Here is a 23,443-nt window from a genome sequence, read left to right as displayed (position 1 = left end):
TTATATCATTTTGATCTGTGTCTCTCTGATTTCCACCTGAACTGACATTCTTACAGTGTTAATTTCTTCCTTCTAAGAACATGGAATAACTCCCCATGTATTCAGAACATCCTCTGATTTACTTAATCCCTTATCTACTACTGTAGTTAGATCGTTTACTTAGGTCGCTTGTAAAAGAAGATAAAGGGAGACCTGAGCTATTTAGAGAGCTCATGGACCAAGCTGGACACGGTAGTGTACATTTTCCAAATGAAGAGGTGGGCAGGAGGATAATGAGTTTGAGGCCAGTCTAGAACACATAGCAAGAGACCTTATCGAGAACAGAGAGGAGGAATGGGCAGAGGAAGGTATGAGGAAGCTCTATGCGTCAAATGGAAGAGGAGGAAATGAATGCATGGATGCTCTGAGAACTGCTCTGCCCTCTGCCCTCTGCCCCCTGCCCTCTGCCCTCTGCCCCCTTTGCCAGATTTAGACCCACACCTCAAACAGCCAGGTGCTCAGAGAACACTGAGTAGAAGTATTGGTAGGTCTTTGGTGATCCTCCCTGTTTAATCTTTTTTGTGAGCAGCAGTAGACTTCGGACATAACCCATAGATTCTTTCCAAGCTCCATGACATTCAATTCACAATCTCACTTTGAAGCTGTTTGCAAGCAGTAGGAGTGGGTGGGGAAGAGGTGAGAGGCAGCATGGCTTCAGGGGCCAGTGTCTTGCAGCCCAGCTGTGACGGCAAGAGAGGCTGTCAAGTCAACTGGCAGGATGCTGGCCCTTGGAACCGAGGGGTTTTGGCAATTACCTCTGTCCAATTTTTGGGAAGAAACTTCTTCTCCTGGGATATGAAGACAGGCACTAGTTTATTTGAATCAGGGAGCCTAAAATGCTTCTGCTGTTCGTTGCTAAAATGAAGATTAGAAATGATTTTATATAAATCACTTGGTGTGTGTGTGGGGGGGGGGGATGTCCCAAGGTAGGTTGAAGACTTCCTTCTGTTTTGTCAAGAATTCTCCAGGTGACTCTGGTGTTCAACTAGCCTTGGGAGCTGGAGCGGACTAGCTTTTTCCTCTGTGCCACGGGCTATCTTCCACTGTGCTAGACAGTCACACTCTTAACACATCCAGCAGCTGCCCCGCCCCCAGCTTAGACATAACCACTTTCCAGTGCTGTAATTCAGGCGCCTCTTCTGCACCTGCAACCCTGTTGGTAACTCCACTCACATGCTCTCCTAATACCACACCATCAAGTCAGTCATTTCATACTTCTGTAAACTTCAAAATTGCACGTGCATCTTCTCAAAGAGTTGGACAAATCAGAGTGATATAAAGCATCTTGTCTCAGAATTTTTCAGATAATGCCTGTGTTTGGGAGTGTGCTGTGCTCAGTTAAAAGCAATGGCTGCTGCTACACGGAAGGGTGTAATTCTTTCCTGGATTATAGGAGCTGCAGCTCACGCAGAGAGTCCTTTTGTGATGGAGGCCAGTCATCTTTTATGGACTTCGATGCTATTTGCTTCAGTACACTTTGAAATGCCGGGTCAGCTCACTGGGCTACATCATGCAATAACAACACATTTTTATAGGCGTAGCTTGTCAGAGCGGCAACAACATGCAATACATAAAACCAATAAATGCGTGATGTCTGCAGATCCTATCCTAGTAACCAGATAAAGCAATAAAATTGACAGCAGCCATCAAATAGCCCCCTTCCTGGCTTTGTGGGCTGAATTTACTGTTGCTTAATACAGAGGAGCTGTCAGTGAGCCTTAGATCAGTGTGGTGCTTTGAAACAGCAAGTCACAGGGTAGGAAATGGGCAGGCCTGGCAGATGAAAGCAAGATGGGCAGTTAGGGCTTGCCAAAGCTTCAGAGTTTGGGGCCTTAACTTGAATGCATCTGTACCAGAGATTTTTATTTTTATTTTTATTTTTTTTTACAGAATATGTTGGTTTTTCCGAGTTATAAGTTAAGTATTAAGCAAAATGGTGTCTTAGTTAGAGTTTTATTGCTGTGAAGAGACACCATGACCACAGCAACTCTTAAAAAGGGAAACATCTAACCGGGGCTGGCTTCCAGTTCCAGAGGTCTAGTCTAGTCTATTATCACCCCGGTGGGACCACGGAAATGCACAGGAAAATGTGGCGCTGGAGAAGGAGCAGAGGGTTCTACATTACCTGAGTTAGCAGGCAGCAGGTAATGAACTGGGTTTTGGAGACCTCAAAGCCCACTCCCCAGTGACACACCTCCTCCAACAAAACCACACCTACTCCCACCGGGTCACAGCTCCCAATAACGTCACACTGCGTTTGAGCCCACTGGGGCCATTTTTCTTTCAAACCACCACTTATAGAGTGGCGGATCACAATTAGCATCTTTCATCTTCAGTTTCTATCCCTAAGGCAGGAATCAGCTGACATCTGACAGAATAGACAGGGAACCCAATGGATTGGTGTTTTCCAAGACAGCATTGTGAATGTGGGATCCATCTATACTTTGAAATGAGATGGGAGAAGTAGGAGGAAAACATGAAGAGTAGGGGTGGGATGTGACAGGGACATAGTCATTCACTAGGAATCCAGAGTTGACTTCATCTCAATATCCCAATTACTGCAGGCTTGGCATAGAAATCCATGATTAACAGTGCTCTGGGCATTGCTGGTGAGAAATAAATGGGAGGGGCAGTGCAGGAAATAATGGAGATGTTGACCAGAGCTAATGGTGACAGTAGTAAGCTCAGATAAGGGCTCAGGGATCAGATGCTTGTAAAATCTCAGCAATCATTTGAAACGTAAAACATGAGGGGCTGGGGTGTAGCAGATTTTAGCAGAACCATTATATCTGGCATGAATCAAGAGTGATGGCTCCTTAGCTTTGAAGTAGCCTTCTGTCAGCGATCAATATCTGAGATTGTATGGGGGTTCTTCTTTTGAAGGATTCTCAGGAGTCTTTGCATCTCTTAGTCTGGAGAGAGGCCTGGTGGACCAGGAAGTCTCCTGTGGCTGAGAATGTCTTAGGTGAGGAGTCTTTCAAGACAACCCTCATTTCAGAGATGTGTTGGTGTGCAGAAATGGACTTGCTAAAAGTGGCTTTGGCGTAAGCACAAAAAGAGCTTCTAGAAAGCAATCAGTATTTAGTCCTTTAGAGGCTGGTCTCCATGCTGCTGAGAAGCCTAGGTCTATCCTCCAGTAGCTCTCTTCCTTTCATCAGTCTTCCCAAGTAACCCAGAACACCAACAGTTGGCACCCAACTGGGGTGGCTTGGGGCTCAGTGAGCAAAAGTGCTTTCTGCAGACTGAGTTCAGCTCCCTAAGGACCCATGTGAAAAGACAGGCAGAGCAGTGCTCACTTATAACCCCAGAGCTGGGGTGGCCTCAGGGCATGAAGATGGGCAGACCCTGGGGTTTGGGTGAGTTCCATATTCAGTGAAGGGTCCTGTCTCAAAATAGTAGGATGGTGAAACACTCACATGACATCAACATCTGCAGTCGTGACATGTGCACTCATGTGTGAGCATGAGCACACACCCTGTACCCTCATCATGCCCAAGTCATGATTCTGGGTATCAAAGAGCCACAAGGACAATAAAGGAGCCATAGTGTTCACTGGCTGTAGCATCATTCACCATGGGTTTAGACTGACTATACGGGGAAAAGCCACTCTCAGGAGAGAAAGCCATGTCTGCAAATCTCAGGGATGTGAGGACTGACTGCAGGGGCTTCCAGAAGCAGGACTGACCAAGCGGGAAAAGCTGAAGTCCCCAAGTAGCAAAGAGGTTCGTCCCAGCTGCCTCCTGCCTAAGCAGCTTCCCCAGCAGCGAAGAGCAAACATGGCTGCTCTTATCATTCTGGTTAGATGTTACCATTGGTCATTCTTTGATATTTGACAAGCATTTCATCATCAGTGAACATACCTAATCTAAAATTAGTTATGACATTTAATCAAGGCCTTTATGTAACTGCCCTTTGGTTTTCATGGGGAAATTAGGTCCAGATATCAAAATCCTCAAATGTCCAAGTCCTTTATATAAAAAATAAAATAGAATAGTATTTTTATACAGCACACACAATCTTTCTATATTCTTCTTGTCTTTCAATGACTAACAGTACCCAACACGGTTTATATGCTGTGTAATAGTTATGTTGTTCAGGGAAAGATGAAATAAAAACTATACATATATGTAGTATTGTGCAATCTTTTTCAAATATCATTGTTGTTTAAATTCCTAGATTCAGAGAACAGTAACTGTAAACATTACAGTAACTGAGTTTCAACCAGCAATTCAGACTTCAAAATATCTAGCCTACATCAGAAGGATTCTGAGTCTTGGGAGGGGTTAAGTTGTGACATTGTCAATTATCTTCTCCTCTGTGTCTATGTGCATTCAGTGACCCCCATGCTGTCTGTCACTGCTGCAACCTTTGGGAACACCCTTGGACTGAGCAGAAACCTCTTCTCACTAACCTGGCCTTATCATGTTCCCAACAGCTAGAGTGCCAGGACACATAAATCCACAAGGTTCCACTGTGAAAGTGTTCTTCAATAGTCTCCAAGGGGATTGATAGGCTTTGAAAAGCCAGCCTGGGAACCAGGATTCATCTCCCTGTTCCTGTGGGAAAGAGGTCCAAAGGCCAGAAACATGGATGATAAAAAGAGCAGTTTGGACCACAGCCCACCTCTAAGTCTGCAACCCAAGAGCCAGAATATCAGACAGGGGAAGGGGAGCCTCCATGTTGTGAAATGAATGAAATCCTAACCTTCAGGAATAGGTGGGATGAGGCTTTAAAAGTTTTGTACTGTTGGAGCCCTAGGAGCTTCTCAAAAAACCTTAGAAAGCAAATAATTGAGGTGACTAATAGAATCTAGTTGAGAGCAGAATTTATTACTTTGTCTTTTCTTTTAAATTTATTGTTGTTTTTTTTAAACCTTTTGTCATTTAAAATGAGCATTGAGACTTTGCTGAGGCCTAACTTTCCCAAATGGCTCAATTACAGAGAGCTCAGCCTAGAGCAAAATGGCAGATGTGTGAGAGAAAGGGAGTGGAGGGACAGGGCTGGCCCTCCCTCCTCCTGCACATAGCCGGATGGTCGGAGGTTGTGTGTGTGTGCTCTTTTCTTCTGAAATGGGTGGGGTTACTATATCGCATTCAGTGGATCACTTCTCACTGGAGGAAGTGGCTGTGAGTCTCATAGCAGGATCAGGGCCTCCAGTCCCAGCACTATGGGAGACTCACATGAATAAGACATATGTTTAGGCTCAGTGAACCCCAGCCCAGGACTAGGAAAGAATAAAAAAAAAGTCTGCTCACCTGAGGATGGTAGTTTCTTCACTTGGGCCAACTTTGCTAAACATATTTATCTGCCTTCTCTGGAAACCTTGAGCTAAATATGTTGGTATTTCCACCTAAGAAATTTCTTCACTGCAAAAATCAGCAAGACAGCGAACAAGAGCAAGAACACAATGAGAAAGAAAATGCCCACAGCTGTGATACCACAGGACAATGTGACATCAGACAGCCTGACTCCCCTCAGCGCTGGGGGACTTTCGCAAAGAGTGTCCTCTATGTCCTCAAGTTTTTGCACATTTTCTTTGTACCATTCTAAAAAATAAATGTTTGAGCAAGTGCAGTCAAGGAGATTTTGTCTTAAGTTAATGATACTTTGCTGGGACAGGATGGGGAGGAGGCCAGATGGGATGATGCTAATCTGATTGAAGGCTAGATTGAGGTAGAGCCCCTTCAGATGACCAAGGGCCTCAATGCTACTGGATGTCAGCCTGTTGTGACTCAGGTCCACATGCTTCATTATCTTAAGACTGATGAAGGCTTGCTCATCTATGGAGGAGAGATCACAGTGTGATAAAGTCAGGTTCTCTAGGCTCCCCAGTGTCTGAAGTGGGTTGCTCTTTTGAATATTCCCATTTGGAAACGGATTTCCCTGTAAGTTCAGATGCTGAAGTGCTGGAAGGCCATCAAGGAGATGCTGGTTGCTGGTGTCAAGGAGGCAGTGGGAGAGATTTAGAACCTTCAGAAGATAGAGGTTCTGGAAAGGACTTTGTGCTGCGTTAACATGTAATCGGGTAAAGGACAGATCCAGGAGTTCTAGCTGAGGGCATTCTTTGAAGGCCTCAGTCCTGAGGCCCAGGGGTTCATTGTAGCTCAAGTTCAGGCTTTGTAAGTGAGACAGGTTTCTGAGTTGCAGGTTGCAGCAATCGGGAGTTTCGATGTCATCATGGCTTAGATCAAGCTCGTGGAGATTTTCTAGGTTTTCTAAACAGCCAGTACCAAGCTCAAGCCTCTTCACGTTGCCTTTGATGTAAAGATGCGTAAGGGAGGGGAAACTGCCAGCACTGATTTGGCACAGATTTTCAAACTTATTTGCACTGAGAACTAATTTCTTGAGTTTGCTTAGGCCCACGATCCCAGTAGGTAATTCTTTCAGGTGAGTGGCGGTAAGGTCCAGTTCCTGGAGGCTGGTGAAGCAGTGGAATGTGTTGGGGGAGATGTTGAGGAAGTGATGCTTCTGCAGGTTGATGCTCTCAACAGACACTTCGCAGAGAGCCTCAAGCATGGAATCACTAAGTTCTTTACCATCATCAATGTCCTCGAATGTCCCCAGCCACAGAGACTGGATAGTGGAGTTTTGTAAACCCCTGAATATAATGAGCAAGTCGAGAGTCCCTCCAAAGTTCAAACTTTGGAAGACAGTTGACCTAAAAGCCCCAGGCTCCATCCCTGTAATGAGATTTGCATTTAAGTTAAGGCTCAAACCAGTGGCTTGCTGTAGAGAGCCCACATCTTCTTTAGACAGGTAATGAATAGCATTGTTCTGAAAATCCAGGACCTTCAGCTTCTCTGTTGGGAAGTCTTTGGGGAGCTTAATGGAGGAAATGTGGTTGCTTCCAACATATAGACTTTCCAAGCTTTTCAGATTGTGCGCTGGGATGAACTCGAGACTGGATATTCCCGTTTGGATGAGGAACAGGTGCTTCAGTGCCTGAGGACCATTAAGTGCTGTTTCTGCCATAAATATCAGGGGATTTGCAGTTAACACGAGTGTGTCTAAATGATGTTGACTTTGGAAAGTATCTTCGTGTATCCAGTAAATCTGGCACCTGGAAGTGAGAAGAGAATTTAACAGTCATTTAAACAAGGACAAAAGAACAAACACCATTACAGCAAAATAGTGTACATTACTGAAAAGCACAACAAAACTTTCTTCCATACCCATAGAATAGTTTGTTGGGTTAATGGAAAGCCTTAGTTATGAACACTCTGATTCAGAATTTATTCTATACTCCTTTCACCATTACAGTGAACACTCAGGGATTTTTTTTTAATTGTAAGAAAAAAAAACCTGATTTGATTGATTGTAAAAGATAAACTGCGATTTGCTGTTTAATTTAATATAAAATATGTCACCTATAACACATAGGTGATAATAGATATTGCTAACATCGTGAGAAAGCTACAACCAACCTTTACTGATTTGGGGGAGGAGGGCTGTTAGTGAAGATTGAATCCAAGGCCTAGCACCCACTAAGCATACATTCTACCACCAGGCTAGAGTCTTTTCTCATCATTTAAATGTAAAAGGGGTTTATGAAGAACTATTGCGTGCCAGACGATATGTGGGAAAATGCTCCCTGAGCTGGAGAACAGCGAAGACTCAGAAAACACAATCCTGGCATTACCTCTAGAAACACTGGATTAATTATACACATGTGCACGTGAACACATACACCACTTTGTTTGCACACACACAAGCTGAGGGTTCCCTCCTCTAAGCACAGGTGAGTAGTAATATTGGTCATACGTCACAATGGTACGTATAAGCAGGAAAGAAAATGGTAGATGTGTGCCTTCTCCCACTCTGCAGAAATGGAAAGGCTGATGAGGAGAGCTGTTACAACGTCCCAGGTGTCAAGGAAGGGTCAGGCTTCTTTCCTTTCCCCACATATACAAGTTGCACACCCTCACCTGCTTTTGCTAGTTTTGCCCATTTGTTCCCAACCATTGCTTCAGCATTCAAATACAACTTTCAGGCTACAGTTCAGTACCTGGAATTGTGATGCTGACAGTATCTTTCATTATCTGCTCTAGATAATGAAATTCTTTATCCAATTTGTGTAAAACGGGAAAACAAAGAGTTAACAGATGTCAGATGTAGGGATGCTAGTTTTTAATCCTAGCTTTCAGGAGGCAGCGGCGGGTAACTGTGAGTTCAAGGCCGGCCTGGTCAACAGAGTGAATTTCAGGACAGCCAGGACTACATAAAGAGACCCTATCTAAAAAAACAAAGTTACTCAATGGATCTATGAGTTTCTTCTAACGTAAGTGTCTGATATGCAGGATACCTGATATGTGGCTCCATGAAAGGGTGGTTCAACCCCCAAATGGGTCACAACCCACAGGTTCAGAACCACTGCCTTAGAACTTCCTAAACAGCACTCCTGGCAATGCAAGATAGCACCAGAAATGTATTCCTCGGGAAAGGGTAAATACACAAGCAGCTTCTCTGTGGCTCCACGGGAGATATTGGAGACACTTGAGATGTGTGATGCAGTTTTGCTTAAGTAAAATGTCAAAAGCACACAAGGAACTGAAATACCTACCTGGTTAAATCCAGAAAGGAGAGATTCATGAGTCTGCTGAAGGTTGTATTTTGAATTGTAGGCAGGAAATTAAAGCTGAACTCCAAACATTCTGTTGAGTTTGGTACAGTGCCAGGAATTTCACTGAGACCTAAATTTTCACAGTTGTATGTTTTGTTGGCTTCTTTCTGATGGGAGAAGCAATATAAATTAATATTGGATTTACTAGTTTGGTACACTCTAGCAAAATTATGTATGGTTTGCCTTTTGAGAGGTAATCCCACTTCTAGTAATCTTCACCAAAAATAGACTTGTGAAATTATAAAATGCTTATGAACAACTGCATTCATTTTAGGTTTTTAGTAAGATGCCACAAAGGATAGGGATAAAGTACTTGCTGTTGTGAATCAGTAAAAGTCATTTGTAGTCTATCAGAGACCTCTGAATGATGGGATTTGAGGATGTTAAGAAAATTACACACTTTGTTAGCAAAGGATTGGTTGAAAGCCAAAGTGTGGAGGGCACACCTCTAAATCCCACTATTTTGGAGAGAGTTAGGAAGTTTGTGATTTCAAGGTTGATGTGAGCTACACAACAAGACCCCGTCTTAACAAACAAATACCTCCCTAAACAAACAAAAGGCACTTTCTTCTTCTTCTTTTTCCTCCTCCTCCTCCTCCTCCTCCTCCTCCTCCTCCTCCTCCTCCTATTCCTCCTCATCTTCTTCTTCTTCCCCCGAGACAGAGTTACTCTATGCAGTCTTGGCTGTCCTGGACTTGCTTTGTTGCTTTGTAGACCAAGCTGTCCTCAAATTCTGCCTCCCTGAGTGCTGGGACTACACTCGGATAACAAGGGCACTTTCTAGCATGCACAAGCCTGGGTTCAACCCTCAGTACCAGAAGAGAAAAACATTGTTAGCAGCCACACTGTTATCGGTATGAATCTAGATGAGCAAAATGTGGTCCTCCTTAGAGAAACCCTGCAGAAATATTCTTGCCCAAAACAATCTACCAAATGAATGAATAAACTTGAATCTAGTCAAGACTTTAGGCCTAGCTTCATGTCTATAAGTGAGTGACACAGCATAGTTAAGTTAAAACATCATAAACTAGCAGTCAGCCAAATACAGAAAATAAGACTTTCTGTATAGTAACTGGGGAAAGTAGAGGACAGAGGAAGAGGAGGAGGAAGAGGGGAGAAAATGTTTGTTAAGAGATAAAGAAGATATATGCCTATTTGTGGTATAGCTGGATCTTGAGGAAGTGCTATTCCTAGTTGTCTGAGAAAGCGCCAGATTGATTTCCAGAGTGGTTGTACAAGATTGGCCTGCTCTTTGATCACCTCCCCCTGAGGGGGGGGCAGCCCTACCAGGCCACAGAGGAAGACAATGCACCCACTCCTGATGAGACCTAACAGACTAGGATCAGAAGGAAGAAAAAGAAACCCTCCCCTACCAGTGGACTTGGGGAGGGGCATGCGTGGAGAAGGGGAAGGGAGATATTGGGAGGGGAGGAGGGAGGGAACTAGAGGGGGGATGCAAAGTAAATAAAGTGTAATTAAAAATAAAATAAAATAAAAATTTAAAAAATAAAAAAATTTTAAAAAGAGAGAGCTAAAGAAGAGGCTAGTGACAGGAGTCAGTGGTTAAGGGCTTTTGCCACCAAGCCTGCCTTGGAACTCCCAAGATAGAAAGAAGGAACCAACTCTTGCAGGTTGACTCCACACATATGCCTTAGTATGAACGACAGGAACAAGATAACCTTACAGGTCACTTTATATGAATGTTATACCCCATGTTAAACTAAGTTCTCTCAGCACCTTTCCAGAAAGCAGAAGGATGCAGACAGAAGAAGCAGATGAATTAGGACAAGACACACCTTGCTATAAGAAAAATTAAACTCGGCCAAACAGTGAGCCCAAGGTCTTCTCCGTGTTACAAAAGATGGCTCCCAAGGTCTCCTCCCTATTGTAAAGTACTGTCCAAACCGGCAGTACAAGATAGGGTTTCCTGGCTACCGGTCCAGAAGGTCACAACTCCCTCACCCAGACAGCTCTTCACTCTGCTTTTCCGAGAAGTCACAGGATTTGATGGTCACCCCCCTCCCCAACTAAGACGGAATCTGCACATCAAAAGAGATCCCCATGTAACTTAAAGATCAGATATCCTTTAGAGGTCTGGGGACTTGGGTGCCTGAAATGAACCAATTCTGTACTAACAAGCTTGCAACCCCATGTCTCCCCATGCTTTTACCTTTAAAAACCCAAGGCTTTCGCTCCCAGCTGCTGACTTGTAAGGTGGCGCCATCACGCGATGGTCTGAATAAACCTCTTGCTTTTGTATTGATCCATTTCCGAGTTTCCCTCAGTTGTCGCTCTAGCAGTTAGGCTCTCTCTGGGCCTAACATGCACATGCTCATGAATGCACAGAAAATAACTGTTTAAAAGTCATTTTAAAAGATAAAGATATATAAAATTTCTTAGACAAGCAAATAATAGACTAACCCTTGTTTAGATTTTTTTTTAAATGTTAGAAAGAGGTATTTTATAAATCATCAGAGAACTCTGAAGACAGGATTTGATGATGTTGAGAAGTTAGTGAATTTTTCCAAAAAGAGTGAGAGAGAAAAGAATGAATTCCTTTTCCTTCCTTTCTTTCTTTCTTTCTTTCTTTTCTTTCTTTCTTTCTTTCTTTCTTTCTTTCTTTCTTTCTTTCTTTCTTTCTTTCTTTCTTTCTTTGTTTTGGGAGACAGGGTTTCTCTGCGTACCCTTGGAGGTCCTGGACTTTCTCTGTAGACCAGGCTGGCCTCAAAGAGATCCGCCTGCCTCTGCCTCCTTTATTCCTCTGCTAGGATTAAAGGCGTTCACCATCATGCCTGACAAGAATGAATTTCTTAACGTTAGTGGCTGATGTGATTATATAAAAGAGATGGTCTTAGTCTTTTGAGATGCAGATTAAAATAGCTAGAGATAAAATGATGTTTGAAATTTGCTTTAACATACTCTGGTGGCAAAAACATAGAGAGGGGGGTGTGGAGGGGTTATGAGGAGGAGGAAGGGAGGGAGAGAGATTCTTCTATAATCCCAGTACTTGGGATGCTGATACAAGAGTAGTTTCGTGCATTCTAAGCCACTCTAAGATGGTTTAAGAATTGGTCTCAACAAACAAATAATCAGAAAAGGAGGGTAGGAGAGAGAAATGGGTAGGTACATTCACAGATAGGTGCTGATGGTACTGGAATGATGAGTGATGGGTATTTTGAAGCTCTTGTAACTATTTTTATAACAAACTTTAACATGATGTTAAAAAGGAAACCAAGTAGCATAGATATTTGGTGTTTCAACCATGAAATGTGAATGATTTCCCCTTTTTGGATCTGCAGGCTGCGGCTATCAGACTGTGGATCATTGGGTCCATCCTGTGTCCAACATAATTGAAGATCCTGAAATCTGATAGGGAATGCCTCCTAAATCCCTAGTCTAAGATGCATATCTTGAACTAAATAGAAATGGGAAGATATTCATCAAGAGTCCACAGAGCTGTAGGGTCATGGTTTATCTGTGGAACTGTAGTAGAGCGAGCTGGCACACGTTTGCTAAGGGGGAGGTAGGTAGGAAGTTTTGATGATATGCAGCCAGACTAGGGAGGCTCCTAGGTAAGAAAAGTACCATTGGGGGTACAGGAAGGTGAGTGGGCCCACCAGTCCTCAGATCATCTCACATCCTAGGTGAACTCATAACCACCCTTACCACACACCTGCACTGGAGGGGCCTACACCCCCACTCTCTAGTTCACCTGCTGTCCTATTGCTGACCACAAACCGATGGCCCTAGCCAGAAACAGAAGTTCACTCACCTTCCTTTGCTCTTGAGATGTCATCATTTTAATCACTTTTTGCTTAACTCCGTTTCCTGCTCGGTGGCACACTTTTTTTCTAGCACCACTAAGCATGCTCACCTACAGGAAATCACTATTTTCCTTCTGTGCTGAGGTTTATTATAAATGTCGCTGAAGAAAATGCCATATTTATATTTCCTTGTAATTTATTCTCCATTTTTATAGACCCAAAGTCCTCTAGGCACTGTCACAAATCCATCCACATAATGTCCTTGAAATGCACACTTTGCATTTAAAACTTAGAGTTAGCCGGCTGGTGGGGAAAAGCATGTGGCTCACCCAGAGAAAACCCATGTGGACAGCTCTGGGCTCAAGGTTACTATGGTTCCGGTTAGCTTGGAGGCTACATTTTTCTTTACTGGTCCCCACTGGAATATCACATACATGTGGAGGAAGGGGAATCCCCCAATCTATTATAGTGCTACAGCAAAAGGTCTAAGGCTAACGATTAGCCTCCTCCTAAGTACACATGCCCAGGACACTGAAATTATTTCCTGTGTCAGCCTCTCCTGGGCTTTCTAAGCTCTTTACTGCACTAATGGGATTCAGAAGGTAGAGGCTACAGGAACTCTGCTGAGCCAGGGACCAAAGGAGCTCCTCAAGGAAGAAATGCAGGTAGTGAAATAGCTGTTTCACCTCAGCAAAAAAAGGAGAGTCAAGGCCTGACAGAGCCAAGAAGAAAGCCCACAAAGCCTGTCCTACAAATCTCCATGGAGATGGAAATAGCAATGATCCTGCTTCCCTTGATTTTTAGGAGAAAGGGTGATGACAAGAGTTAGAACTTCAAACCAAAGGGGTCTTGGCCTCTACACATACCCTACAGCTTTTACAGTCTGAGTTTTACAGTAAAAATTATTAGGGTTAACAACATTTCAGTTGGTTGTATTTTTTATTTTTATTTTTGAAAATACAAATTTTTAATTCACTTTACATCCTGATTGCGGCCCTCTTCCTCCTTGTCTCCTGGTCCCACCCCTGTCCCTCTTCCCTTTATTCCCCCTCCCCTAATCCTCATAAAAGGAGACCCCTCTCACCAACCCACCCCAGCATATCAAGTCACGTCTGGACTAAACACATTCTCTTCTGTGGCCTGGCAAGGCAGCCCTGACAGGAAGAAGTGATCGAAAAGCAGGCCTGTCAGAGACATCCTCCACTCTCCTTACTAGGGAACCCATTTAAAGACTGAGCTGCCCGTAGCTATGTCTGTGTAGGGGGCCTAGGTCCAGTCTATGAATGGTCCTTGGTGGTACTTCAGTATACAGAGGCACACTGGGCCTTGCTTAGCTGGTTCTGTCGGTCTTCTTGTGGAGCTCCTGTCCCCTCTGAGTCCTTCTATCCTTCCCCTTACTCTTCCACAAGACTCCCAGAGCTCTGCCCGGTGTTTGGCTGTGAGTCTCAGTATCTGTTTTGATGCCTGGCTAGGTGATGCCTCTCAGAGGACAGCTATGGTAGGCTCATGTCTGTGAGCATATTAATAGTCTGAGAGTATTATTAATAGTGTCGGGGGTTGGCTCTCTCCCGTGGGGTGGAACTCAGGTTGGGCAAGGCATTGGTTGGACATTCATTCCCTCCAACTCTGCTCTATTTTTATCCCTGCACACCTTGTAGGCAAGGTAAATTATGGATTAAAGTTTTGTATTTTTTAAGACTAGAAGTATGAACATGCAAACACACAATCACTGTAATTGGTTCCTTTGGAGTGTAAGGTTTTATAAGTTACAGACACTCATTTTATACCTCCTTAAGAACAAGGTCATACAATCACTACCATTTTCAAATTTAGAATATTCAGTATTGATTCGAATTGCTGTGTTACAATCCATAATTTTTCCAGTTCTTGACATGCTGTCCTCCAAGGTAATTTTCTGGTTTTCCCATTGAGAATCATACCTTCCTTGCATTTGTTGTCAAATTTCCACAGACTTCTCTAGTCTGAGACAATTCCTCAGCCTCTTAAGATACTGATAATTTTTTGAAAGAAAGAAAATGAATGTAGGCTCATGTGTGCCAGAACATCTTATTGTGGGTGTATCTGTTTCCTGGTCTTGGATTCAAGTAGAAGTTGCATTTTGGTAGAAGCTCTACAATACAGAGCTTGTGTCTTTCTGGCTATGGTGACTAGGGTCAAAGCTTTGCATGAGTTCTAATAGCACACCACGGGGTCATAGAACAGAAGAATGGTCATGTTTCAGAGACTAAATAAGCAGGATTCAGGAAAGCAAGAAGTAGCTCAATCACTGGCAGGACCATACGCTTTGGGATTTTTTTTTCCCCCAGGAATACATCTCCTATGCCACAGTTCTCTGAGCTCCATCTGATATTCCTCCTGGAGATGTGCAGTTTTCAAAGCTGTTTTTTCATTCTTTCTCCTTGTCTGGGTGTATTGCAGAGAGGGCTCATCATTTTTTAAAATAATTTTTATTAATTAATTAATTCATTTTACATCTTGATCATAGTTCCCACCTTCCTCTGCTCCCCTTACTAGGGAACCCACATAAAGACCAAGTTGCCCATTAGCTACATCTGTGTAGGGGGCCTAGATCCAGTCCATGCATGGTCCTTGGTTGGTGCTTCAGTCTCTGCAAGGCCCTCTGGGCCCTGGTTAGTTGGCTCTGTTAGCCATGTAGTACAGGATAAACAAAATACAATTCACAGGCCCAAAGAAAATAAGTAATAAGGAGGACCCAAGGGAAGATGCTTAAATTTCACTCAGAAAGGGAAATAGAAGTGGTTGAAGAGAGGGAATAAGGTAGGAGAGGGAACACAGAGAGAAATGAGGGTGGTGATTAGACCTGGGGAGAGTGGGTGGGGGCATCTTTGGACATGCTGGAGACCTAAGACAGCATAGGCTTCTGGGAGGTTATAGGGGTGACTCTGAGACTCCTAGTAGCAGGGGTCATGGAGACAAGAGTTCACCCTCTAACTAGGCAGGACTCCTAGTGGAGGGAGAGGAACACTAACCCACCCACAAAAACTTCAACCCAAAATGTACCCTGCCTACAAAATGTACAGGGATAAAAATAAAGCAGAAATTGAGGGACTGTCCAGCCAATGCCTGGCTCAACCTGAGACTCACCCCATGGGAGAGAGCCAATCCCTTGACACTACTAATGATACTCTGCTTTGCTCACAGACAGGAGCCTAGCATAGCTATCCTCTGAGAGGCTCCACCCAGCAAAGGATCGAAACAGCTGCTGAGACTCACAACCAAACAGTGGGCAAAAGGTAGAGAGTCTTGTGGAAAAGTCCAGGGAAGGACAGAAGGACCAGAAGGTGCCAGGAGCTTCTTAATGTGAATTTCTGGGCCAGTGGAGCTGAGGCAAGGCCATTCAGATGGATGTAACAGCACACACCCTGCTCTGTGTCAAGACACATTTGTTTAGTACCCACAGCCCGCTGGGAGCTGCACCAGCCACTTTGTCTTCAGCATGGGTGTGGGCTTAGAGCTGGACCTCTTTTACCAGGAGCAGGGCTCCTGAGCACAGCCTTTGTCTTTGTAATTGCCTAGCCCTCAGGATATTGCTTTGTATTTTTTTTTTTAATCAGGATGTTATTTGGTCTCTGCTGTACCTGAATCCCTCCCATCCCTCTGCATTTTCTCTCCTTACAAGCCTTGAGACATTTTTCTATTTTGGAAACCTTTGAATTTCACTGGGATGCTTATTGCCACCTCCTCAGACATCTATTACGCTTGACACATGCTTGCATGAGGCTTTGGACACACTGGTGCTCCACCCCTCCCTTTAATCACACCTTGTACCAAAGGAGCAATTTGACTGGTAAGCTAAATTCCAGAGCAAAGATGACTCTCTGAAAACAAAACAAAACAACAAATGAAACAAAACACCCCAGGAAGGCACATCCCTAAAATTGTGCTGTCAAGCTGACTCCTCCAGGCAAAGGATGTTTCATTTAAACCTGCTTTGTTTTCAGGGTCTCTACGGCAGTGGCTCTCCACCTGTGGGCTGAGAACCCCTGAGTAAGTGTGAACAACCTTTTCATGGGGGTCACATACCAGATCTCCTGCATCTCAGATACGTTACGTTGTGATTCATAACGGGAGCAAGATTACAGTTATGAAGTCGCAAAGAAAACAATCCAACGCCTGGGAGGTTACCACACATTGTGAGGTCGCAGCCTTTGGAAGGTCCACAACCACTGCTCCACAGAGTCAGCCTGCTTGCCTTCAAATCTAAGCTCAGGCCACTATGTTGCCTGGGCCTCTCTCTTCCCCGGCTGCTGCTGGGGAACAGTCAGCTCAGCCTGCAGGTGTGCTGTGAGAAGGAGCGGTGCAAGGGGCTTTATAGCCCTGAGCAGGAGGAGTGTCCGCTTAGGCAATCCTCTCACCATCCAACCGTCTAAGGCTCCCGGGGAAACTTTTGCGCGTCTGTCAACTTGCAGTTCTTCAAAAGACAGCACTGCTAAGTAAAGCCCACCCCATTCCTAGAAACAGAAGGACTTTGCCTCACTCTGGTCCTGCGTGGACAGAGTGGCCAAGATGAGTCTATTTGAAATGGGGGTGGGGGATGTAAGCCTACAGTCCCAAGGAGCTATTCCAGAGTGTTTTAGAAACGTTTTAACAGGAGCAATTACAGAGCCCTGGATTCCAGCAAGGAAGCATACTTGCTAGTCTCTCAAGGCCTAGTCATGGCTGTAATTTTGTTATACTCATGCAGAGAACATGGGACATTTAGCAACAGAAGATTCTCAGTGGAGTGTTCATGAGTTTTTATTATAATTTTCTCAGAATTTGTGTGGAGGTTGGAACTTTTTTAACCAAAACATTTATTAAAATGTTAATCCTGACTTCTGCCCAACACACACATATATCCAGTCCTTGAGCTGTGGTACTTAGGAATGTGAAACAATAAATCTTCCAGAAGAAACCGTGGGGTAATATCATCATAGCCTTGGGGTAGGCAAAGATTTCTTAAACTGGACAGAAATGTACTGAAAATTAAAGCAAAAAAAAATGTTAAATTGAGTTACAATATTAAGGACTTCCAGTTGGCAAAAGATACATTTAGAAAAGTTGAAAGGGAAGCCTCAGAGTAGAACATATTGGCTGTCAGATGAAAGGGAGCCCTTACAAATCAAGACAACCAAGGGGAAAATGGGCAAAAGGCTTCCGCATTTCTCAGACACACACGTGGTTGTAGAGGGCTGGGACTACATGAAGACACATTGTGCAGACACAAACATGGTTGTGGAGGGCTGGAGGGGGTCCATTAGTGGCACAATGCCTGTCTACCACGAGACTGACACTGGCTTTGCCTCTCAGCGAGAAGAGCTGAGGTGTGCAAACTACTGTGACTATGTAGTCAATGTAATAATCCAGAGAAATAAAGATTGAATCCCAACAAAATACTACTTCCCTACCATCAGAATGGCTCACATTTAATAACAAAGGTTAACAAATTTCTGGAGCAATTGAAAGTCACAGACACTGACAATGAATGTTAATTAGTAATGATGTTTTGTAAAGCTGGTAATGTGTACTACACACACACACACATACACACACACACACACACACACACACACTGAGCAAATATATCTACTCAGGTGCTCACGTAATTAATATAAATTTGTATATCCATTTATTTAAAGAAAGACATAATCAAGAAAGTCCTAAGCCGGCATCCTATTGAACTTCCCAAAACTTATAAACGATGCAGTTTTTTATGACTAGTTGAGAAACACATAAATTGTAGTGGGGTCTTCAACCCAAAAGAGTGTCACTCAACTGTGGGACTCAGCAAATGACTGTTGTGCACGTCATCAGAAAGTGTCAGCAATTACAGTCAAGCAAAAGGCACACAGCAGTCTCTACACCATGGTCCCAAGCTCCCAAGCGTACAAAGTTATTTTTCCAAAAGGCACAAAAGCAAGCACGGTGCTGGAACCTGGGAGGAGGCCTGAGGGCTTCTGGGGCATTGAGTCCTTTCTGTCTTGAGCTGTACCTGGGTGTGTTCATTAGTGAAAACGCAATTAACCGCATATTTAAGGATTTCCCAGCTTTCTGCATTTGTGTTTTGCTTCAACAAAAGCTTCATGAGAGGAAAAGAAGGGAAAAACAAAAGCAGAAACCTTATCATGCTCGGCAAGATGAGCTCATGATGGGGAGTCATAGCACCAGACAGACAGCACGTGCCTAGTTATGCTTGGAGTGGGGTGAAGAAGAAGAGAAAGCGAAGGGGGTGGGTAGAGCCAGGCTGACTTGGCTGTAGGAGAGGACCACGCGTGAAAACCGGAAACACAGTTTCTCCTAATGAGTCCGGCACTCTCCCACTTGCCCGTGCCCTGGAGGGCTGGAACCTTCAGAAACGTGTTCCCGTCACATTCGTGCATTAAACAGCCTTAGAATTCTTCTGCTTAGAAAGAAAAATGAGAGAAGGGAGAAGAGAAAAATCGAGATCTAATGTTAATGAAATAGGTTACAGGACTATTTAGGAGAAATCCTGCATTAGCGGGCAGCCACAGGGTAGAGGTGAGGACTGTTTGCTGTGTTAGAGGGATTTCACTCCCACCAGTCTATCTGAAAGGAAAGTCTTCATTGAAACACGGGGCCTTTGAGGACCTGGGACACCGATCCTCCCTCCCATGGCCAGAAAGGTACAATACTGAAGGCCTACGACACAGTTTCTCTCTTTTTGCCTCATTCCTCTTCCCTCTGCTAAACCAGAGGCCATGTATAAAAGGGAAGTGGCAACCCCTGACTTGGTGACCTCCATGGCTGGTTAGAACGGTTCACTAGCTCTGCTGGAAATTCCCTGGCAGAGCTGGCCCTTCCTGGACTCTTTGTGGCCTCAGAAGGGCTACGCAACCTTCCCAAAGGTGCAAGCATTTGAAAGCTGGAATACGAAGTGTAGAACAGAGCAAGTTGCCTTGTTTTGCAGAACTCTGAAGCAATGGGAGGACTATCCCACCTGGGTATGATGCCAGCAGGTGCCCAGCATTCGGCAGTCATTCTCGGTCACTGAGGAGGTGATGTCCCCATCCTGATCCCCTTATGCCATCTACTCAATGTATGAAATTGACCTCCCAACTTGGATGAGGTGAATGAAGCTGGGTCTGATGAAGGCCCTTTCCTCCTTTGTTTTCTTTATAGGTGGAGTGTATCCCATTATCCCAACCATGAACTTCTAATGTTGAAGCTGTCACTTCTAGGACCTCGTGCCTCGTGTGAATACAAGTCGATACAAGACTTTCAGTATATGATTACAATAAGATGAGGAACTCTAGGTAGGTCCTAAGCAAGCACAACTACTATCTTAATCAGAGAAAATGAGACAAAGTTAAGCATGGGGATGATACACTGGAGATACACAAGAACAAAGCCATGTACAAGCCAAGAAGAATGACCGCAGAGGAAAACAACGTCACCACTACCTCCATCCTGCATTTCCAGCCTCTAGAAATGACAAGACAATAAGTTCCCTCACTCCTCAGCTCTGCTTCTGGAAGCCTGAGAAAATTAATACACTATTCCTGCCCTAATTTTTCTTGGGTATCCCATCTCTGACCGGTCTGAGAGCATCCTGAGTCCACCCAAATACATAGACAACAGGCTTCTGTTTTGTTTCTGTTCCATTCTTTATTCCGTTTCAGCTTTGGGTTTGCTTCATACCCTTGTCTGGGAAGTCTTTGCCCTGCTTTTGGATCATTGGTCTAACTTCTAACCATGGTCTCATTTCATTTTGCTCCTGGCTATTCCTGGCTTATATAAGCAGGAAAGTGACTTACCAAGCCTGCCAAGGCTTACAGTCTTTTTTGACTTCACTCTCTGTCAAGCAGGCCCCCGTGGGATTGACCACTTTGCCAGAGTCAAGGGCAGTGGGAGGGAGGTTGAACCATTTTAAGATGGCAAAAGACAGAGGCCATTCTCTTTCACATTCTCTCCATTCTCTTTTCCATTTTCTCCACAACTTCTTACAAGTTGACAAATACTGTTGCAGTTTTAAACGGAAGGTTTGAGTTGGCTTGGTTCTCAGGTTTCCTCCTGTAGGTTAGTCCCACAGGTGGAAGGGTGTTCACCTGGAGGAGGAAACCAGTCTCATTCAGAATGATCCTTTAAGTGTTCTGAAGACCGGCATGGGTCTGCCTCTACTAGTCTTCACCATGATAGCCAAGAAGCCGGAGCTCTGTGCGGGGATGGTGCACCAATGGCTCAGGTGTTGAGATTGAGGAGGCCTGCTCTTTGCACCCAAACCCTACTGATAGCTCCCGTTGTCCTCTTTGGGACAGTGGAGACCGAAAGCCACGGCTCAGATGAGTCTGTATGCCGTATCTCAAAATTCTCAGCAAGGGTCAGCTGGGTAGAGACAAATAGTTTGGACTCACCTCAATGCACCTCTGATCTGAGGAGGTGATGACTTGACAGCCAGCTGAAAAGAATGCCACTAAAAAGAAGCAGCTGATGTGTGGAGCCATCCCGGGTCCAGAGCAAGCCCAGCTGGGCAGGATTATCTAATGCTCAGAGCCAAGCAATGTAATCGCACTCTAATAGGCCTGGCAATTTGGCAGGCAGTGAGGGGCTCAGAAGGCTGATCTTAGAACAGAAATGCTGTGAGCTGCTCAGCGTTTGTGAACCTTTGCTGCAAAAGAAAAAAAAAAAAAAAAGGAAGTTCTTTTTGCATACCAACCATCTTGACCAAAAATAACTGAGAACCCTGCCCCAAGGCTGGCCGCATGCATTTCCTGACAAACACGGATCAGTTGTGCAGCCCTCTGAGAGGCTGAGAGGCTGTCCACTCTGCTAGGTTCTAGTGTCTCTCCTTGTGAGAAGGGAGACAGGAGTCTGCACTCACGCAGGGCGCCGCTTTGCCACCCATCTTCTTGAGTGACTAAGAGAAGCCCGGGAGGGAGCGCGCTGCCAGGGCAGAGAGCTGTGCTTCAGCAAATGGGAGGGCTGGGAAATTGGGAACTAGGGCAGGAGGTGACAGGTTCAGCGGTCCTGGTAGCTGAAGTTCGGCTTCTTCCTGGACCAGTACCGATCTCCTGTGGAGAGATTACTGCCTCTCCCTGGTCACTTGGGACTGTTAAAACAGCTCAGGTGAAAGCCCCTTTCTGCCCTCCCAAATGGCTCAAGTTCAACAAAACAGCTGTTAAAAGATCTGCAGCCTGGTCTAGGGGAGCAGAACTAAGTTTAACAGTCTAGGGTCCCTTTTGCTTTGGAAATAGCTTTGAAGGGCTGGGATGTACCTCAACTGGTAGAGTGATTTATTGGCATCCATGAAACCCCCAAGTTCGGCCACTCAGCATCCTATAAAACAGTCATGGGAATACCCCCATAAGCCCAGCATTTATGGAGATAGAGGCAGGAGAATGGGCTGTTCAAAGTCATAGTGAATTTAAGGCCAGCCCAGGCTACAGGAAAGCCTTTCTAAGTGTGGGGAAGGGAGAGAAAAATAGAGAAAATTCTTTGAATTGGGAGGTAATTTTTCGAAGAGTTAAGGTGTGCCAGAGAAAAGAAAAAAGTTCAAGCATTTACCCAGTGCACTTAACTATCTCAGGCCTTCTCTGTCCTTGAACAGGTTGACATTTGGGGGGCAATTGGTGGTGCTGTTCTTCCATTCTACTTCCAAGAGCCCAGTTCCTAGTTCAGACTCCACAGTGATGTTAGCTGCTATGGCTCTGTGTTACTATGACCAACACAGGGATCATAGCAGCTGCCACTTACCAAGCATTCATCAGCCAGGGGGCCAGATTTTAGTTTGCTTAAGTGCATTTCTCTAGCCTACAAAGTGTCACCTTTTTTGGTTCATTTTACTGTTGTAGAAACTGATAACTTTGAGCAATTAAACCATCTCTCCTAGACTCCACCACCAGAGCATGGTGGAGCAAGACAGAGAAGACATATTTCTACTCTCCATGGGAGGAAGTGGCCTCCTAAAACAGCTGACTAGTGGACAGAACAGAGAATGTTCACCTGTCCATCTCAGCAGAGGCTGAGAACAGGCTGCAGAAGCTTCTCACCTGGGCTACATTCGGGCTGCTCTCAGAAAAGCAGGCGCTCCATAAAATGCTGTCCTTATCAACAAGTATACCTCCGAAGGTGTGATCTATGCCAGTAAAGGGGAGTGGAAGGCCACTTTACTTCAAAGACGCATCCATGATAGCATGGACCCAAAGGTTCCAAGCCTCGGGTCCACAACTCACCAACTGAGTGACCGCGAATAAGGCACCACACTTCTCAGAATGTGGCTTCTCATCTGAAAACCTGGAGATGTTCTGCTTACATCACAGGGTAATTATGAGGATCACATGAGATCATATGTGGGAAAATGCTTTTTTAACCTTAAAGCCCCACATAAACATAAAGAATGTGGAGGGGAGTCTACTCTGAACCCCCAATTCCAATGTCACGTAAATATCACTCTCAGGAAATTGTCTCCTGCCCCAGAGACACTGAAAAGGCATATTACTTTCTGTCTTAAAGAAAGGTTTGATGGCTCCGTTAAGGCCGTAAGATTTTGTCATTTTCTGAGGCTGTATCATTTGCATATGATTTGCGTGCGTTTGCATAATGGATTCAAAAGACTCACTGCCAGTGTATAAGAGTAAAAGAAAATAAATGAATATGAGTGACCTTCTGCCACAGCATTCAAATCAAATATTCAGGGCATAATACCCTGAAATATGAAATAGATTAAAATTTAAACTATTGCAAACAGATAGGAAGATAGGTTTTAGAGTTCAGAGACAAGGATGAAACCCTTATTCGGTTCCAGTTTGTAAAGAGTCATGATCTCCTAAAGGTCACCTCATTCAAATGATTTTCATGCCTCAGTTCTCCCTCTACAGCCCTTTACCCCACTGCTGTGGTTAGACCAAAACATACTGCACCATTTCTCAGTCTGCCCCAGAATGTCTCAGGGATAGAAAACTCACCGTTCCTCAAGAAATTGTTCTGGCCATTTTTAGCTGTTTATATATACGACATGGCCTTTTATTTAACCGTAAAAAGC

General features: G+C 44.4%; 1 protein-coding gene across 2 annotated transcripts; it reads right to left on the bottom strand.

The window, feature by feature from the left end:
- Positions 1-833: 833 nt before the first annotated feature.
- Cd180 (CD180 molecule) lies at positions 834-21,064 on the bottom strand. Of its 2 annotated transcripts, none has more exons than XM_021649491.2 (3): positions 20,817-21,064; positions 8,600-8,766; positions 834-7,099 (listed from the first exon to the last, which is right to left on the bottom strand). In XM_021649491.2, exons 1-3 carry the CDS (start codon positions 20,904-20,906, stop codon positions 5,368-5,370), a joined length of 1,989 nt encoding a protein of 662 aa, XP_021505166.1. In that variant the 5' UTR covers positions 20,907-21,064; the 3' UTR covers positions 834-5,367. The 2 variants fall into 2 exon arrangements, with proteins under 2 accessions (XP_021505166.1, XP_060241649.1); XM_060385666.1 differs by lacking the exon at positions 20,817-21,064 and adding an exon at positions 10,830-10,926.
- Between the last annotated feature and the right edge of the window lie 2,379 nt (positions 21,065-23,443).

The sequence above is a fragment of the Meriones unguiculatus genome, chromosome 6 (genome assembly GCF_030254825.1).
Source record: "Meriones unguiculatus strain TT.TT164.6M chromosome 6, Bangor_MerUng_6.1, whole genome shotgun sequence".
Classification (NCBI taxonomy): Eukaryota; Metazoa; Chordata; class Mammalia; order Rodentia; family Muridae; genus Meriones; species Meriones unguiculatus.
This window is presented reverse-complemented; position numbering and strand designations above follow the sequence as displayed.

What these genes read in the sequence shown, in the direction of transcription:
- Cd180 (XM_021649491.2), bottom strand. Translation starts at nt 20,906, where the DNA reads ATGGCTCCACACATCAGCTGCTTCTTTTTAGTGGCATTCTTTTCAGCT. An exon ending in CAGATCAGAGGTGCATTGAG is followed by an intron (nt 8,767 to 20,816) that starts GTGAGTCCAAAC and finishes TTCTCCCATCAG; the next exon opens with AAAGAAGCCAACAAAACATA. An exon ending in TCCTTTCTGGATTTAACCAG is followed by an intron (nt 7,100 to 8,599) that starts GTAGGTATTTCA and finishes TCTCACTTCCAG; the next exon opens with GTGCCAGATTTACTGGATAC.